At 38.7% G+C, this 19,518-nt stretch overlaps 1 protein-coding gene across 2 annotated transcripts in view; it reads left to right on the top strand.

Moving 5' to 3' along the window:
- Window positions 1–3,196: 3,196 nt before the first annotated feature.
- ANKRD31 (ankyrin repeat domain 31) overlaps window positions 3,197–19,518 on the top strand; it is a 175,456-nt gene continuing 159,134 nt past the window's right edge. For both annotated transcript variants that reach the window (XM_032144985.2, XM_032144984.2), the window contains exons 1-3: window positions 3,197–3,519; window positions 9,459–9,532; window positions 17,596–17,705. In XM_032144985.2, coding sequence (XP_032000876.1) covers window positions 3,416–3,519; window positions 9,459–9,532; window positions 17,596–17,705 — 288 coding nt within the window. In that variant the 5' untranslated portion in view covers window positions 3,197–3,415. The remainder of the gene's footprint in view (window positions 3,520–9,458; window positions 9,533–17,595; window positions 17,706–19,518) is intronic.

Raw genomic sequence — 19,518 nt, 5'->3', positions numbered from 1 at the left:
AATACTTATCATGGAATACTTGGTGAAATACTTCATATAGCTTTATTTTTGGGAGAAATATTACTAAGGTGAAAGTGGCTGTTGGATTTAGTCTCTTAGAGATTCATATTGTGTTATGATAAATCAAATCTTCCATGAAAGTCTCATCTCTTACAGTTCTAGGATCTAAAGTAACCTGGATAGGAAATAAATAATATGAAGCTATAGGCAGGGAAGACTCTTAATTATAAAAGCAAAATGTATTGTGTAATCACAAAATAATGAGCCTTCTTTTTCTTTTTAAACATCAAAAAATTTTTTTTAAATTCACCTTTACAACAATAATTCTCCAAGAGGACATTTTTCTTGTAAGATTATAGCCCAAATAGAGTAGACCAAGTAAAATTTAATTACATTTCTTAAAAATTATGGCCAGGCGTGGTGGCTCAGGCTTGTAATCCCAGCACTTTGGGAGGCCGGGGTGCGTGAATCACCTGAGGTCAGTGAGTTCGAGGCCAGCCTGACCAACACTGAGAAACCCTGTCTCTATTAAAAATGCAAAATTAGCCGGGTGAGGTGGCACATATCTGTAATCCTAGCTACTTGGGAAGCTGAGGCAGGAGAATCACTTGAACCCGGGAGGTGGGAGGTTGCAGCGAGCCAAGATCGCGCCATAGCACTCCAGCCTGGCCAACAAGAGCGAAACTCCGTCTCAAAAAAAAAATTTTTTTTCCCTCATTAACTATGGTTATTCTGAATATAAATTGTATAGGAGAGGCAGGATAAAGTCTTCATTGTTATTAATTTTAGAATAATAAATGGTGTCTAGCAACCTCCAAAAGTAGCCAATTATTATTTTTTAATAATAATGTTTACAGATTTTTACATATTCGGCGATGTTTTAATCTATTTGAAAATTCAAACTAATTCAAAAGAAAGCTGAGCTCTATTTCCTTTGAAACACAGTTTCAGTGCCTGATTCCTGCCATTCCTGAAATACCTGGGAAACCTCTCCTTGGTTCGATTACATGACTCAACTCACCCTGCTTAAACCAGTTTGAATTGTACTGCAGCCTAGATTTCCTAAAACAGATCTTCTGTTTATTTTTCCACCTCTGTCCTGCACTGAAACTGTAGATTTTATAAAAACAAACAAAAAAAGGTTTATTTAAAATCACACTGGCATTTATGAGGCTCATCTCTGCCATTTCTTTTTCATTCTTTGAATCTTAGCAACTCTCTTAAATAAAAGGAGAATAGATGATGCAAAAATAACTGACTTTTTCCCGCCAAAAGAGAAAGCATTTTTAAAAACAATATGAATTTCAGGCCCAGAAGAATGTGAATTTATCTATAGCAGATCCTCAAATAACATTTATTTCAATGGTGTTTCAACATTGATGAGGGAAGAAAATTATTATACTTCCCAGCCAGGGCCACTGTGTATGTGGAGTTTGCATGTTCTTCCCATGCCAGCGTGTTTCCTCCAGGTATTCCGGTTTCCTCTCACATCCCAAAGATGTGTATGTTAGGCTCATTGACCTATCTAAATGGTCTCAGAATGAGTGAGTGTGTGTGTGTGAGTGAGTGCGCTCTTCAATGGAATGGCCTCCTGTGCGGGATTGAGCCCAGGAGTTGGAGACCAGCTTGGGCAACATAGAAGAATGCACTAATGAATTAATTAAACAGTGGGTGAGCAGGAAAGGTGATAGGAAGTTAGGTCTGATTTAGACACGTAGGGTATAAATGGACTACTGTAAAAAAAAAAAAGAGGTCTAGTTCTTTGCATATTTATTACTGTTCTGCCTAATTTACGGAGTTGAGGCGAGAAATTTTATTTAAGTAAGTTACTTATTCAAGTAAGTTTATTTATTTTTTTATTTTTTGAGACATGGTATGACTCTGTTGCTCAGGCTGGAGTGCGTTTGCTCAATCATAGCTCATTGTAACCTCAAACTCCTGGGCTCAAGCGATCCTCCCGCCTCAACCTGAGTAGCTGGGACTACAGGCCTATGCTACCATGCCCTGCTAATTAAAAACAAATTTTTTGTAGAGATAGGGGTCTCACCATGTTGCCCAGGCTGGTCTTGAACTTCTGGTCTCAAGCAATCCTCCTGCCTCGGCCTCCAATGCATTGAGGTTACAGGTAGAGCCACCACCCCCAGCCTCAAGTTAAGTTTAGAAGATAATCACCAATCAAGTATTTTAAATAGCAGTGGCTTAAATATATATAGTAAAAACACAAAATAATAATAATAATAATGGCAAACCTACTCCATATAGTGAAAAGGACAATGAATTGGGAAGTCAGATCTCTAGCTCCATCCATTTATGACAAAACTTAGATTTCATATGTGCTAGATGCTGGCGCCTCCAAGGTGAATACTAAACACTTGCTATGGGAAAACGACTTGGTCTTTTCTTGAATCTTCTTCTCACTTGGCAAGTGGAAGCTCACTTGGCTTTGTTTTGAATTAGTTTGAATTAAAAATGTTCAACTAGACTGAAACACATCAAATATATAAAATTCTAGTACTTCATTAAAACGCAATTGACTACTTTTGGAGGTTGCTAGGCGTTACTATCATTCTAAAAATTGATAAAAGGGGAAAAAACAAAGCATTTATCCTGCCTTTCCTGCACAATCTGTATTTCAGGTAACCAAAGCGTTGTTGAGAGAAAAAAAACAAATGCAATACATCACTGAGATTAGTTGATGAGCTAAAACTTCTGATAAACTTATCTGTTTTGTCTACCTCAAAGGACACTTGAGGAGAAGCTGTCAAGGGATTAAAGGGAAAGGAAGCACTTGGTGGGCTGCAAAAACTCTCTTTAGGTCTAAGGTCGCATTCTGGCTCCAGAATGCCAGGGCTGCTGGGGCGGGCAGGAGCTGATAGCTCTTCCCGTATCTGGGGCTCACAAGCATCAGGTGCACCGCAGGTCACCCTCCCCGCCAACAGTGTTAAGTAGGCTCGGTCTGAGTTCTGGGTGCGGCACGCCTGCCTTTCTGGTCTCTGCAGCAGCAACCCCAGTACCCTCAACGCCTAGCGACCGAGAATGAGAAACCGTGAAAAAGACACGCTGCGGCAGGCCCCGCCCAGAGCAGGCCTGCGCGCGCGCGCGCGGCCGCCCACTTCCGGCCGCGGGCGCTGGGGGCGGGGCCGAGCGCGCGCAGGGCTCCGACGTGTGGCGAGCGGCTGCCCCCTGCCTGCGACGAGCGGCGGGACCCGCGGGCCGCCTCGCAGACGACGACCCCACCGCGGTCGTGGCCGCCTGCGTCCTCCTCAGCAGCCCTGCGATAAGTCCCGGCTCCTGCTGCGATTATATTATTTTTATTTTTAATTCACAATTTCCCCTGGCCCTCAAAGCGTTTTTTTTGTTTGCGGGCAAGAGGGAGTTAGAGGAGGGTAAAAAAGACTTTGAATGTGAGGCAAAGATGGAGGAAGGCGTCCAGGCCCCGGACTGGGACAGTGATGAAACCGTGATAGAGGGTTCAGTGACGGAGAGCGACCTGGAAGAAATGGAGCTGCCCTGGAGAAGGTGACCATCATTAGGGCCACAGTGCCTGAACCCTCGCGCCAGGGCGGCCCAGGTGCCCTCTGAGGGGGTCAGAGTTCTGAGTGGAGATCGTGACCAGAACATGTGCTTGTGGGCAGGATCAGAGCCTTGTGGGGCAGCCGTGCCTGAGCTGAGAGCTTGTAAATAAGCAAACACAGTTTGTTCCCACCTACCCCCAACCAGCTAGGGATAGAATGAGGTTTGTACTAGGTGGCTTTATAGCATTTTTCAAAAGGCTTTCCTTTTGGGGGCTTTAAGTCTTTTTGCACATGCAAAAAAGATCTCGGGTCTGAACTTAACTGCATTTTGCTTCAAGAGACTTATTTTGCTTCCAGAGACTTGTAGCTCAGTTCTAGGAAAATGGGTAACAGTTTCTCTCAAGAAAAGAATGTGTGATGGGGAAACTGGTCCCTGCCAGACTGGAAACGAATAGTTTTATACGAATCCAAAAAAGTCGGTATTTCAGGTTATCAAAACCTTTCTCTAACATATTCTCTGTGCTAGACACAGGGAAAAGAGGGCAGGGATGAGGCCACTAGGTCTGCTTCATACATGCTCAGGGCTGTGTCTGGGACTTAAGTTGGATCATACACAGAATTAGGTGATTCTCCTTTCCCTCTCTCTCTTCTCCAGGATTCTCCTGCCCCCTTTCCTCATCATACCCACTTGCCAGTTCATATGATCAGAAAGACAGGTTTCTTTGAGTGTTAGCCTTTTCACTATAGAGCAGTTCCTTACAAAGGGGACAGCCTTTAGCACAGAGTTAAGAAAAGAGAGAAAAAAGGGGGATTCTGTCCACACTTTTCAGGCAATACAGATCCCTTTTCCCAGTTCCTCTGGTAGGAAGACACTTTCTCTTGAGTTTTAAGTTCCCCAGTTGCCATGGTTGGTGGCATGGTTGGTGCCTGCTCTGAGGCTAGGGCCAGCCTTGGGGCAGGGCTGGGAGGTAAGAGAGAAAACAACATAAAACCCTGGGCTTTCCCCTATACCTTCTGGCATGCAGAGGTCATTTTCCTTGGTCTTCTGGATAAAAATAGGTTTACTGTCTGTGCCCACTGGATGGTTCAAAGCTGAAAGACAAAAAAGAACCAAAAAACAAAACCGAAAACAACTGAAACTCATCAATAAATGGGTTGTTATTCGGATTTCAACTTCAGTCCCCAATCTACCTGCTATTGTTTACTCTTCAAGGTTCTCAAGTAGTTTTTTAAAAATAATCATTCAGAGTTTTTGGTTGTAATGAGAAATAGGCAGAGGTTGCTGTGAGCCAAAATGACTCCACTGCACTCCAGCCTGGGCGACAGAATGAGACTCTGTCTCAAAAAAAATAAAAAAATAAAAGTACCAGCAAGACTTTCTGTTGAACTAGACAACTGATTCCAAAGCTTATATGGTAAAATAAATAAGAGCAATTAGGAAAAGTCTGAAAAATAAGAACAATAAGGAGGTAATGACCTATAGGATATTAAAATATTTTCTGATATAAAATACTTTAAGTATGATACTGGCACATAAATTGACAGATCAATAAACAGCATAAAAACCCCCAAAATAAAGTCACATACATATGGGAATTTAGTGTATTACAGAGGTGGCATCTCAAACCAGCGAGGAAATGATGGGATTTTTCAAAAAATGATATTGGGATGATGAAGGATATATGTAGAAAATAGTTTAGTTGAATCCATACTTGACACTGTACTCCAAAAAAAATTCCATATGAATCAAAGATGTAAATGTTAAAAAAAAAACAAAAAGTATTACAAGAAGGCAGAAAGGGATTCTTTTATAACTGTAGAGGAAGAAAGGCATAATTGTAATACAAAACTCAAAAAATTTCAATTATCAAGATTACAAACACATACACTCTTTGACACAGTGCTTCTATTTTTAGAAAATAGTTTTACCTCTGTCTTCCAACATATATACACTTAGAAAATATCTCTGAAAGGATTACAAAACAATCAAACACCTTGGTTGCCTGTGGGAAAGAAAGCTTATATTTGAGGGGACAGACAGATATTTTACTACATACCCTATTATACTGTTTGTTTTGGAGACAGGATCTTAACACTGTTGTCCAGTCTGGAATGCAGTAGTGCAATCATAGCTCACCGAAGCCTCTAACTCCTAGGCCGAAGTGATCTTCCTGCCTCAGCTCCCTGAGTAGTGAGGACTATGAGCATGAGTAATCATGGCTAGTCTATACTGGTTTTTGAATTTTGAACCACATAAATATATTGTCTATTCAGGAACAGTATAGGAAACATGGGCAATAAAAAGAAGCATGAATGAGATAGAAATCTGATCTAATTCTACCTATATTAAGACTTTGGTATATTTTCTTCCAGCTTTCTATGTAGGCTTTTGTATGTGCACCTATAATTCTTTTACAAAGTTTGAATCAATTTGTACAAGTTTACAGTTTTCGCTTAACATTATTTTTAAACATTTGCAATATCATTAAATTTCTTCCCTAAATTATTGATATTTTTCTGTGATAAAGGGATAATTTATTGAAGCATTATATGATTTTAAAACAAAACATTTAGTTTGTTTTTAATTTTTTGTTATTGCAAATAACTCAGAGATAATTTCCTTAAACATAAATTGTTGGGGTTTTTAAAAATAATTTCCTTAGGAAAGAATCAGGACTATTTTTTTTTTTGAGATGGACTCTCGTTCTATCACCCAGGCTGGAGTGCAGTAGCATGATCTCAGCTCACGGCAGCTTCCATCCACCCAGGTTCAAGCCATTCTCTTGCCTGGGCCTGCTGAGTAGCTGGGACTACAGGTGCACACCACCATGCCCAGCTAATTTGTGTATTTTTAGTATAGATGGGGTTTCACCATGATGGCCAGGCTGGTCTCGAATTCCTGACTTCAAGTGATCTCCCCACGTCAGCCTCCCAAAGTGCTGGGATTACAGGCATGAGCCACTGCGCCCGGCCCTTATTGGTACTTTTATTGGCATAATGTTAAATTTTTATGTTTACATATTAGGATATTAACATATTTATATTAGTTTTTTATTTTTAATTAAGATTTTAGTAGGGGCAGAAATTCTGCCTTTCCCCTCATAGGGCCCTGGTTAAGCCTAAGAATTAAATATGAAATAGATTAAATACTTTAAATATTAAAACTTATGTAAATTTAAAATAAGTTTTATGGGACACAGGAGTCCTCATAAGGAAATGAAGACCCAAAGAAATGGCAAAACCTGGTTGGCCATGGTAGCTCATGCCTGTTATCCCAGCGCTTTGGGAGGCTGAAGTGGGCAGATCACTTGAGGTCAGGAGTTCGAGACCAGCCCGGCCAACAAGGCGAAATCCTGTCTCTACTAAAAATACAAAAACTAACCGGGCATGGTGGCATGCACCTGTAGTCCCAGCTACTCAGGAGGCTGAGGCAAGAGAATCGCTTGAACCCAGAAGGCAGAGGTTGCAGTAAACTGCGATTATATCACTGCACTCCAGTCTAGACAACAGAGCAAGACTCCCATCTCAAAAAAAAAAAAAGAGAGAAAAAGAAAAAATTAAAAAAAGAAATGGCAAAACCTATGTGCTTTTGTATTGGGTTAAACAAAGAGAGGCAGTTGTGGAAAAGTAAATTATGTAGGGAGGCTAAAGGAAGATAAGAATTATTTTAACAAGATCTGTTTGTATAGAATTCTCTTAGCTATTGAGAAATGTTTCTTTTCTCCTTCTACAGGGAGGGCATCTTTTACATAGGAGTTTTTATCTCCTGTTTTCAAGAAGAAAAAGGGAAGCATCTGCTGTTTTTCAAGTTGCCTTTAGCTCAGAGTAATCCATATGTCATAGTGGCTTATTTTGGGGTGGCATATTCTGTTACTCTTCAAGGAGGAATTTACATAAAGTTCACCTTTTTGAGTGTATGGTTCTGAGTTTTGATGAACATAATTGTGTAACTATCACACTCAAGATATAGAATAGTGTCATTTTCCCCCAAAATTCTTCCATACGCCTTTTGTGTTATTTTTAAATTAAAAAAAAAAACTCACAAAATTTGGTTGGGTGCAGTGGCTCACAGCTGTAATCCCAGCATTTTGGGAGGTCGAGACCTGAAGGTCAGGAGTTCGAGACTAGCCTGGCCAACATGGTAAAACCCTGTTTCTACTAAAAATACAAGAATTAGCTGGGCCTGATGGCAGGCACTTATAATCTCAGCTACTCGGGAGGCTGAGGCAGGAGGATCACTTGAACCTGGGCGGTGAAGGTTGTAGTGAGCTGAGATGGTGCCACTTCATTCCAGCCTGGGTGGCAGAGTGACTGTGTCTGAAAAGAAAAAAACAAACAAAAAACCTCACAACATTTTAAGAGGTAAACTTACCCTTTTAGGGACATTAATAGATAATTTTACTTTCTGGAGGAACATTGATAGATGGTTTACTTCTTGGAAAAATGCACTATAGCTATGGTATAATTCATATTCTAATAATGAATTTTTAATCCTTAGTAATGGTCAGTAGAAAAGAGCCAAGAAAATGCTTTTCTTCTTATAGCAGGAGCCTGTACTCACTCTCACAGAGGGTGTGTTATAATAGAAAAGTTGAGGATTGGAGTCCTTTTCATTGCCAATTTTTCTGATGCTGAGAACCATTAGAAAGTTTTGGGTGTGTGTGTGTGTGTGTGTTTTTTTTTTTTTTTTGAGTGTCTGACTTTGTCACTTAGGCTGGAGTGCAATGGCCTGATCATATCTCACTGCAGCCTTGAACTGGCCTCAAGCCATCTTCTTGCTTCAGCCTCCTGAGTAGCTGGGATTACAAGCGTGAGTGACAGTACCTGGCTTAATTTTTCATTTTTCATAAACAGCCATCCTAATGAGTATGAAGTGGTATCTCGTGGTTTTGATTTGCATTTCCCCTATGATTACTGATGATGAACATCTTTTCATGTACTTGTTGGCTATTTGTATCTCCTCTTTGCAGAAATGTCTGTTCAAGTCTTTTGTCCATTTTCTGCCCATTTAAATAGAAAAGATAAATATTTTAGTTTGCCTAATAGCATACTCATGGCATATCATGCTTATTTTCATAGCTCTGTATCCCTTACTAGATTTGGAGCTTCTTAGGGGCAAGGACTGTGTGTCTTCTCTCTGTTATCGTGATGTTCCCTTGAACATATTAAGAAGTAAATCCAAAAATTAAAGGAATTCTGGGCCAGATGTGGTGGCTCATTCCTGTAATCCCAGCACTTTGGGAGGTCAAGGCAGGATCATTTAAGCTCAGGAGTTCAAGACCAGCCTGGGCAACATGATAAGACCCTGGCTCAAAAAAAAAAAAAAAAAAAAAATTAAAAAAATAGCCAGGCATGGTGGTGCACACCTGTAGTCCCAGCTACTTGGGAGGCTGAGGCAGGAGGATCTCTTGAGCCCAGAGTTTGAAGTGAGCCGAGTTCATGCCACTACACTACAGCTTGGGTAACAGAGAGAGACTGTGTCTCAAAATAAATGAATAAATAAATAAAGGAATTCTGTCAGTGCATACTATGAAAATATATACTCAGATATCCTGGGATATTAATTTCAAGTTCTCTGGTATAGAGAAATGTGAAGGGAAAAAACCCACTAGCACTGGTCCCTCAAATGATCTCATTTTATCTCTTCAAAAAGTTATTAAGGTTTATTAGACTAGGGACAGTGATATTTGTCCCTTACCCCCAAATATTAAAAAATAATAACAGAATATTTGTAAAATTAACATGATGAGTCTTTATTTTACATCTTGGATGTGTTTTCAATCAAAATGTACATTTCTGAAATAACACTTTGAAATAGAAAGATTAATAGTGGTATAACTAAGAATTTTAGCAAGTTTTGGTATAATAAAAATGATGGTTAAAATGTTAGTCTTTGTTTAAGACACATTAACAACTTCTGCCTTCCCTTTTGGTATTTGAAAGGTTGCTGTTTGATCAAGACACATCTCTTAAATCTGAGTTCAGTCTGCATCCTGATACAAGAGGAATGTGCAAAGGTGAGAATGATTCTTTTCATTAAGTAGTCCTTTTAGTTTCCCAGTAAGTTCTCATTTAATGTCATTGATAGGTTCTTGGAAACTGAGACTTTAAGCAAAATGAATTATAAGGAAACCAATTTTATCATAAGCTAATTGATATAAATAACAGTTAAGTTTCTATAGCATATTTCTGGTCACAAGAACATCACTGAACTTCTAAACAAACACCAAAACACTTCTGATAGTAAACATTGAAATAAATGTGAGCTATACATACATTTAAGAAAGATTAATACAAACAAGTAACACAATTGTTAACCCAGTTATTCCACTTCAGGGTTGAATATGACCGAAGCCTATCCTGGCAGCTCAGAGCTCAAGGCAGGAACCAACCCCGGACTGGAGGCCAGTCCATTGAAGAATGTTTGCACGCACACACACACACGCACACACACACACACACAGACACACACACACGCACTTGTATTGGGGCCATTTAGACTTGCCAGTGAACCTAACAGGCACATCTTTGGGATGTGGGAGGAAACTGGAGTACCTGCAGGAAACCCATTCAAACATGGGGAGAACATACAAATTCTACAGACAGTGGCCCTTGCTGGGAATCGCTCTGTCGCCCAGGCTGGAGTGCAGTGGCACAATCTCAGCTCACTGCAACCTCCGCCTCCCCGGTTCAAGCGATTCTTCTGCCTCAGCTTCGGGAGTAGCTGGGACTATGTGCACGCACCACCACACCCGGCTGAATTTTGTATTTTTAGTAGAGACGGGGTTTCACCATATTGGCCAGGCTGGTCTCGAACTCCTGACCTCATGAGCTGCCCACCTCAGCCTTCCAAAGTGCTGGGATTACAGGCATGAGTTGATTTTTTAAAATCAATGTTGACATGAAGTTATTCAAGGACCTGCTGATCACCATTTCATTAACTTCTCTTTTCATCCTTAGTCTTGTCCCTTAATTTTACACAGACTTAGTTTATTAGGGTGTGTTAGACTAGGGACAGCACTGGGGATCATAGCTTCCAGAAGATGCTTAAGATTCCTGGAAAGGGCAACGGAGGTATTGAAGTGTCACCCATATAGCCTTTTTCCTCTTCCAAATCTCTAGCCTAGCCCTAGAACCTATCTATTTGTAAAAGTAAATAATACTTTTTAATAACCAGTCTTATTTTTCTAGATTAAAATTAGGGCACACACATCCTTAGTAAATATGCACTGTAAACGTGCCTTTCTTCTACCAATTCACCAAACTTCCTGAGGCCGCTTCTAGGTTCATTTAAACATTTCTAGAAAAATCTATCACTAATAGTCACTGTTCAGAAAGACCAATTCTGCAGTAGTTGCTTAAATGATAGGTTGTTTCTCTTTATGATTTCTTCCTGTGAGCCTTTAAAAAAATCTCTTTGTGGAGGATGTCTGGAAATAAGTGTGAAATAGAAAAAAAAATTCCTAAACACCCACGAAGGTTTTCTAACTTTTGTGTATTTATGGCTCACAGTCTTTTCACTGTACATCATCTCACCTGATACCTAAGTAGGTAGTTACAGTTTCATCTTGGAGTGCATTTTCTCACATGTAATTGGAAGGGACAGTGTGTAATATTGATCTCCAGGATGCCTTCTTAATGATATATAAAGTACCACTAGAAAGGAGTTAGAGGTCTGTTTCAATATTCCAACCAAGTTTTTTTATTTTCTTTTCCAAATGGATAAATCTTTACTATGTCGCTAGTTATTAAAAATATTAAAATATAAAATTATATCATGTAGAAAATGAAAGGTCATGTTCCTTACTCTTCCCTATAATTCTACTCCCAATGATTTCCAGTCTTTAGTATTTGTATATCCTTCTAATCTTTTGTATGCCACTATAAATATCGTTTTTCATAGTTGGTATCATACTCTATGTTTTTTCCTTGTCTATATTTATTTACTTCAACCTTTTGTTTATTTACTTTCATGTTAAAGAAGTTTATTTAAGCACAAGATCCATGATTCACAAGGAAAACTATCTAGCAATCATTTTTTAGACTCATTTATTTCTACTAAATGACAGATTGTTCTACATTCAACAGCTACGTACAAAGAAGTTATAAAATTGTCCTTGGTTTTGCAAAGATAAATGAAAAACATTAAAATTCTCCAGTCAAAGCATGCAGGGATTTTTATGTTGTTATTTTTTGTGTTAAAATAGAGCAAAATAACTTACTGAATTATAAAGGTAAGAGCTGAGTGAGCATGCTACTAATGGAGAAAGTGGGTATTTTCACAGAACTAGGGTTTTTTTTCCATCCCAACTTCATTTGATGTCAATCAAAACCTTTCACTGGCCATATAGTAAAACAAAAGAATGCAATATGTTTGTGTACATACACTAGTTACTTTATGTGCAGTAAAGCAGCAATCCCCAACCTTTTTGGCACCAGGGACCAGCTTCATGGAAGATAATTTTTCCCAGGATGGCGGTTGGGGGTATGGTTTCAGGATGAAACTGTTTCATCTCAGGTCATCAGGCATTAGAGTCTTATAAGGAGTGAGCAACCTAGATCCCTCACATGTGCAGTTAACAGTAGGGTTCGCACTGCTATGAGAATCTGATGCTGTTGCTGATCAGACAGGAGGTGGAGCTCAGGTGATAATGCTGGCTTGCGTGCTGCTTACCTTCTGCAGTGCAGCCTGGTTCATAACAGGCCACAGATGGGTACCGGTCCGTGGTCCAGGGATTGGGGACCTCTGCAGTAAAGGAATAGAGAAAGGAAAATGAAAGAATAAAGAAAACTATACTATATTAGGATATGGTAGAATGAAATTGTTTTCTAGTTGAGAATGTATTTCTGGTCTGTAAAAATGGAGTTATGGAGTCAAGTAGCAGGTTTTCTTTCTTTTTTTAATTTTTAATTTTTAAATTTGTGGGTACATAGTAGGTGTATATATTTATGGGGTATATGAGATATTTAGGCGTGATAATCACATCAGGGTAAATGGGATATCCATCACTTTAGGCATTTATCCTTTATGTTTCAAACAATCCAATTATATTTTATTATTTTACAATGTACAATTAATTAATTTTGACTGTACTCTGTTGTGCTAGCAAACAGTAGGTCTTATTCATTCTTTCTATTTTTTTGTACCCATTAACCATCCCTACATCCTTCTCAGCCCGCAATATTTTTCCCAGTCTCTGGTAACCATCCTTCTACTCCTTATCTCCATGAGTTCATTTCATTTGTTGTGATTTTGGCTCCCACAAATAAATGAGAACATGTGAAGTTTGTATTTTTGTTCCTGGCTTATTTCACTTATGACTTGCAGTTCTATCCATGTTGCAAATGACAGAATCTCATTCTTTTTCATGGCTGAATAGTACTCCACTGTGTATATATATCACGTTTCCTTTATGCATTCATCTGTTGATGGACACTTAGGTTGCTTGCAAATCTTGGTTATTGTGGATAGTGCTAAAAAAAAGTGGGAGTGCAGATATCTCTTTGATATACAGATTTTCTTTCTTTTGGAAAGGAAAATCCCAAATACCTAGGATTGGGATTGCTGAATTTTATGGTAGCTGTATTTCTGTTTTTGTGAGGGATTGCCAAACTATTCTCCACAGTGATTGTACTAATTTACATTCCCACCAACAGTGTATGATGGTTCACTTTTCTCCACATCTTCACCAGCATTTGTTATTGCCTGTTGTTTGCATAAAGGCCATTTGTAACTGGAGTGAGATGATATTTCATTGTAGTTTTGATTTGTATATCTCTGATGATCCATGATGTTGAGTACCATTTCACATATCTGTTTGCCATTTGTATGTCTTCTTTTGAGACATGTGTGTTCAGATCTTTTACCCATTTTAAAATCCGATTATTATATTTTTTTCCTATAGAGTTGTTTGAGCTCCTTAGGTATTCTGGTTATTAATTCCTTGTCACATGGATAGTTTGCAAATATTTTCTCCCATTCTGTGGTATCAGGGTAATACTGTCCACCACTGGGACAGACCTAAAGTACTCCTGTGGCTACCACCACTGGGACAGACCTGGAGTACCCCTGTAGCCACCACCACTGGGTCAGACCTGAATGCAGCACCATACTGAGTCTTGCCCAAGGCCTGCTGTAGCCATTACCTGGCTACCACCTATATTCACTACAGCTCTACAATCAGCAGGTGGCAAAACCAGCCAGGCTTGTGTCCTTCCCTTCAGTGCAGTGAGCTCCCCAAATCCTCGGGCAGGTCTGGAGATGCTGTCTGGGAGCCAGAGATGGGAATCAAAAACCTTAGAAATTTACCTGGTATTCTATTCTACTGTGGCTGAGCTGGCACTCAAACCATGAGACACAGTCCTTCCCACTCTTCCTTCCCCTTTCCATAGGTAGGAGAGCCTCACCCCGTGGCCATCACCACCATAGGCCCAAGAGGAATACTGCCAGACTACTGCCAGTGTTCACTTAATGCCCTAGGGCTCTTCAGTCAGCTTGTGGTGAATGCTGTCCGGTCTGGAACCCACCCTTCAGAGCAGTGGGCTCGCCTCTGGCCCAGGGCAGGTCCAGAAATGCTGTTCAAGGCCTTCTTGAATCAGTGATCCCAAAAGCCTGCCTGGTGCTCTACCCACTGTGGCTGAACTCACACCTAAGGTGTAAGACAAAGTCCCCTTTACTTTTCCCTCTACCTTTCTCAAGCAGAAGGCCTTCTGCACCTTTCTCACCATAGCCACCACAGCTGTCAATGTGCTGGGTCTCACATGAAACCACATGTCAGAGTCTTAGATTTTCTTTTAAGTAGACACCTCCTATCTGTTCTTGGAACACATCAGTTGTATCTTCATCCACCATTTGTGTTTGTGTTATTGGTTGCCTGTCAAATTGGAATCTGATCTGTCTCATTGACAAACTCTGTCATTCACAATAGGCTTTCATTAGTTTACTAAGTGGTATATGACTCCTAATCCTAAACTGTACTGTATGATCATCCTGCCTACTATTTTCAAATTAATATGGTCATTGTTCTCAGTATTGACTCATTGGTCAACAAAAAGTCCTTGGGGATTTTGTTGACCATGGCAATCATTGGAGTTTCTCCAGCTGCTGGTATACAAAAGAGATACTAGGTCCATGTTGGAGTCTATCTCATCCTTTTACATTGCTATGTATTATTCCATTGTATGAATGTACCTTATTTAATGAATTAATGATATTTAATGTTTTTCAATACTATTACAAAATATGAATATATTAATACTTATACTTTTGCCTGCTTTTCTGATTTTTTCCTTAGAATAACTTTGTGCTCTAAAACTTTGTGCTCAGCTCTTGACATATATGTCCCCCTAAAAAGATGTCTCCTTCTCCCTATAACCAATGCAGGAAATAACTCAGTCTATGTCAAATAAAAAGTATCTGATTTAGTTTGCATTTTCAAGGAATACCAGTGTTAGGCCTATTTTAATATTGATAATTAATAATTTTTGTGTGTGTGAATTGCCTGCATCTGTCTCCAAATTATTTTCATTCTATTATTGATTTGTAAGAGCATTTTATATATTAAAGATAGCAAATCTTTGTCATATATATTGTGAATAGTTTTACCCAGTTTTCTGGTTATCTTTTAATATTATTCATGATATATTTTGCAGTGAAGAAATTTTAAGTTTTTGTGTAGTAAAAGCTGTTGGTCTTCTCTTTTAGGGTTTCTTCTTTCTCTATCAGACTTAGAAATACTTCAGTGACCTCAAAACCCTAAAGATACATTTTTAATCTTTATTTCCATTGATTATATTTATAGCTTTTATATTTTCAATGTTTGGAATATTTTGGCATATGGGAAAGGTAGGGCTCAAACTTTATTTTTTTGAAATGGTTAACCAATTTTCCCAATATCATTTATTGAATAATCCATCTTGTTGCCCCGGTTTAAAATACCATTGTCATATATTGAATTTCCATATATATGTGTGTATGTATGTCCATTTTCTACTCATTGTTTTGTTTCATTGACCTATTTGACTATTTCTGTGACTATTTCATCACTACATTATTTTATCATCCTTAGCTTTAGTATAATATATTTCTATATATGGTAGGGAAGATATCCTGTTATACAGCATAATTGGCCACAGCATTCATCCTAAGTTTCTTTGGTACAAACAGCAAGCTCAATGCAGTATGACAGTTTAATCACAGTGTTCTTCCAATTTACCTTCTTCCAACTTTTGTTAGTGGGATTTTCTGTGAACTGGGTGGTTTTCTGGAATTCTAATGGAAGAAATGTGTATATATATAGTTATTTCTGAGTTATCTCTTCCTTTTCCTGTGTTGTGTGATAAGCTGTGTCTTAGTCAGTTTGGGCTGCTATAACAAAATACTATAGACTGGATGGTTTGATCTACAGACATTTATTTTTCACAGTTCTGGAGGATGAGAAATCCAAAATCAAGGTGCTGGCAGATTTGGTTCGGGTAAGGACCCTCTTCCTGGATTGTGCAGATGGCTGCTACATTGCTGTGTGCTCACATGACCTCCTCTTTGTGCTCAGGGAGAGAGAGCTCTGGTTTTTCTCTCTCTTTTTATAAGGATATTAATCTCAGGAGGGATTATGAGGGCTTCACCCTCAATACCTCATCTAAACCCAACTACCTCCCAAAGATCTTACCTTCTAATATCATCGCATTGGCGGTTACGGCATCAGCATATGAATTTGGCTGGGGCGGGTGTGCACAGACATTCAGTCTATAACAAGCTGTTTACTACTGTTTGGGTTTCCTTGAATCCATTCCCATCTTTTGATCTATAGGGGGTATATTTCTATATTCCTTTACTTTCCATTATTGCTTCAGATTTTCAAAAACCAAAAATCTAGTAATTTCTTTGCATATTTTTCTATGAACTTGGAAGGTTAAAAAATATGGGCTCAGTTTGCCATTTTGGAAACAAAAACTGTGGCTCTTTTGGATTATGTACTAGTATTATGAGTTTCAAAAAACGATCTAAAATGAATTTAAAAAGGAATTTTTAAGTTATTCTAGTGGTGTTTAAGTCCGTGTACTTTCTATGCATATTGATTGCCTTTATTCATCCTGAGACAAATAAATATCAAGTATTATTTCATTCAGTGTAGTATATGTATTTCCTCTTAATAATTAAAAAATATTAACACATAAAAGTGGCAGTTAAGAAATTATGATATGCTACAAACCTATGAAAAAAAGCTCAACATCACTGATCATCAGAGAAATGCAAATTAAAACCACAAGGAGATACCATCTCATGCCTGTCAGAATAGTGATTATTAAAAAGTCAGGAAACAATAGATGCTGTCAAGGCTGTGAAGAAATAGGAATGCTTTTACACTGTTGGTGGGAATGTAAATTAGTTCAACCATTGTGGAAGACAGTACAGGGATTCCTCAAGTATCTAGAACTAGAAATACCATTTGACCCAGCAATCCCATTACTGGATATAAACCCAAAGGATTATAAATCATTCTACTATAAAGACACATGCACATGTATGTTTACTGCAGCACTATTTACAATAGCAAAGACATGGAACCAACCCAAATGCCCATCAATGATAGACTGGATAAAGAAAGTATGGTACATACACACCATGAAATACTATGCAGCCACTAAAAGGAATGAGATCATGTCCTTTGCAGGGACATGGATGAAGCTGGAAGCCATCATACTCAGCAAACTAACACAGGAACAGAAAACCAAACGCTGCATGTTCTCACTCATAAGCGGGAGCTGAACATTGAGAACACATGGACACAGAGAGGGGAACAACACACACCAGGGCCTGTTGGGAGTTGGGGGGTGAGGGGAGGGAACTTAGAGGACACATCAATAGGTGCAGCAAACCACCATGGCACACGTATACCTATGTAACAAACCTGCACGTTCTGCACATATATCCCGTTTTTTTTAGAAGAAATAAAAAAAGAAATTATGATATACTAGATGATTCTTGATAACATTTTGCATGCCTATAAAATTCATGGGCCATTGTCAAAGCAGAGCAATAAAACTGTTGCAAATGATTTATGATTATGTTTCATTCTAGGCATGCCTTCTCCTGAGATTCAACTTGGATTTAAGCTCAGAGAGGATCTGCAAGAGCAAATGAATAAAAATAAGATGATGCCTATTCTTAGCGAGGATACAATATTACAGGTGTGTAGCGTGTTGATTGAATACATACTCATTAAAAATTGGAAATGCTATCACTCAGAGTGGCAAATTACTAATGATAATTCTCTTTGTCTATTATTTTGCTGCTTTCCTCTTTTCTTATTAATTTTTACCTCTTTCTTAACCAGTCATTCTATTTCTTTGTTGCAACTTTGATGAAAACAATTGTTTTAGAAGGGAGAATTTAAAATACAGTTGATCCTTGAACAATTTGGGAGTTAGGGATGCCGACCCTCTGTGCAGTGAAAAATCCACATGCAACTTTTGACTCTCCCAAAACTTAACTACTTATAGCCTACTGTTGACTGGAAGCCTTATTGATAGTCAATACATATTCTTTTATATGTATTATATACTATATTGTTACAACACAGTAAGATAGAGAAAAGAAAATGTTAAGAAGATCATAAAGAAGAGAAAACATATTTACTATTCATTAAGTGCAAGTAGGTCATCATAAAGATCTTCATCCTATTGTCTTCACATTGAGTAGACTGGGGAAGAAAAAGAGAGAAAGAGGAGGGGTTGGTTTTGCTTTCCCAGGGGCGGCAGGGGTTGAAAAAAATTCATGTATAAGTGAACTTGCACAGTTCAAGCCTGTGTTGTTCAAAAGTGAACTGTGTTTTCTTTTGTCCACTCTTACACCTCTTATGTTTTTCACCCTTTGGTAGAGATGCAGATATGAGAGGAACAGAGGTTAAAATAGGATGTAATAATTATGATTTTCATCTCCATTTTATATTAGGGCTTCTTCTTAAACTTGTGAAGAAGATATAGCCTGTATGGTATAATTTGAGATATAGGCCACTGAAAAGACACTTCTGTTGTCTTATGTGTGTGAATGTATGTATGTGTGTGTGCATGCACATACACACAAAGAATTTTTACTTTTTTTGTCTTTTAAAATATGATTTTGACTTTATGTCATTTCAAACTGCATGTAGATTTCTGAGAATCAATTTTTTTGGTGTACGGATTATTATCACCTGGGTACTAAGCATAGTACCCCACAGTTTTTTTTTCTGAACCTTTTCCTTCTCCCGTCATTCTCCCTGAAGTAAGCTCCAGTATCTGTTTTTCCCCTCCTTCTGTCCACGTGTTCTCATGATTTAGCTCCTACCTGTAAGTGAGAACATGCGTTATTTGGTTTTCTGTTTCTGCATTAGTTTGCTAAGGATAATGGCCTACAGTTCCATCCATGTTGCTGCAAAGGACATGATCTTATTCTTCTTTATGGCTACATAGTATTCCACCACGTGCCACCATGCCTGGGTAATTTTTGTATTTTTAGTGGAGACAGGGTTTTGCCATGTTGGCCAGGCTGGTCTCAAACACCTGACTGCAAGTGATCTGCCCACTTTGACCTCCCAAAGTGCTGGGATTACAAGCATTAGCCACTGCAGCTGGCCTGTTATTCTTTAAATTTTAATAGCCATTTTGACTGGTGTGAGCTGGTATCTCATTGATTTGCATTTCCTGAATGATTAGTGACATTGAGCATTTTTTTGTATGCTTGTTGGCCACGTATATGTCTTCTTGTGTAAAGTGTCTGTTCATGTCTTTTGCCCACTTTTTTTTTTTTTTTTGAGATGGAGTTTTGCTCTCGTTGTCCAGTCTGGCATGCAATGGCATGATCTCAGCTCACCACAGTGTCTGCCTCCCAGGTTCAAGCGATTCTCCTGCCTCAGCCTCCCGAGTAGCTGGAATTACAGGCATGCACCACCATGCTCGGCTAATTTTTTTGTATTTTTAGTAGAGACAGGGTTTCTCTGTGTTGGTTAGGCTGGTCTCAAAC

Source organism: Hylobates moloch, unplaced genomic scaffold (assembly GCF_009828535.3).
Source record: "Hylobates moloch isolate HMO894 unplaced genomic scaffold, HMol_V3 SCAFFOLD_23, whole genome shotgun sequence".
NCBI classification, from domain to species: Eukaryota; Metazoa; Chordata; class Mammalia; order Primates; family Hylobatidae; genus Hylobates; species Hylobates moloch.
The sequence above is the reverse complement of the archived record's forward strand: the minus strand, read 5'-3'. Positions and strand labels throughout refer to the sequence as shown.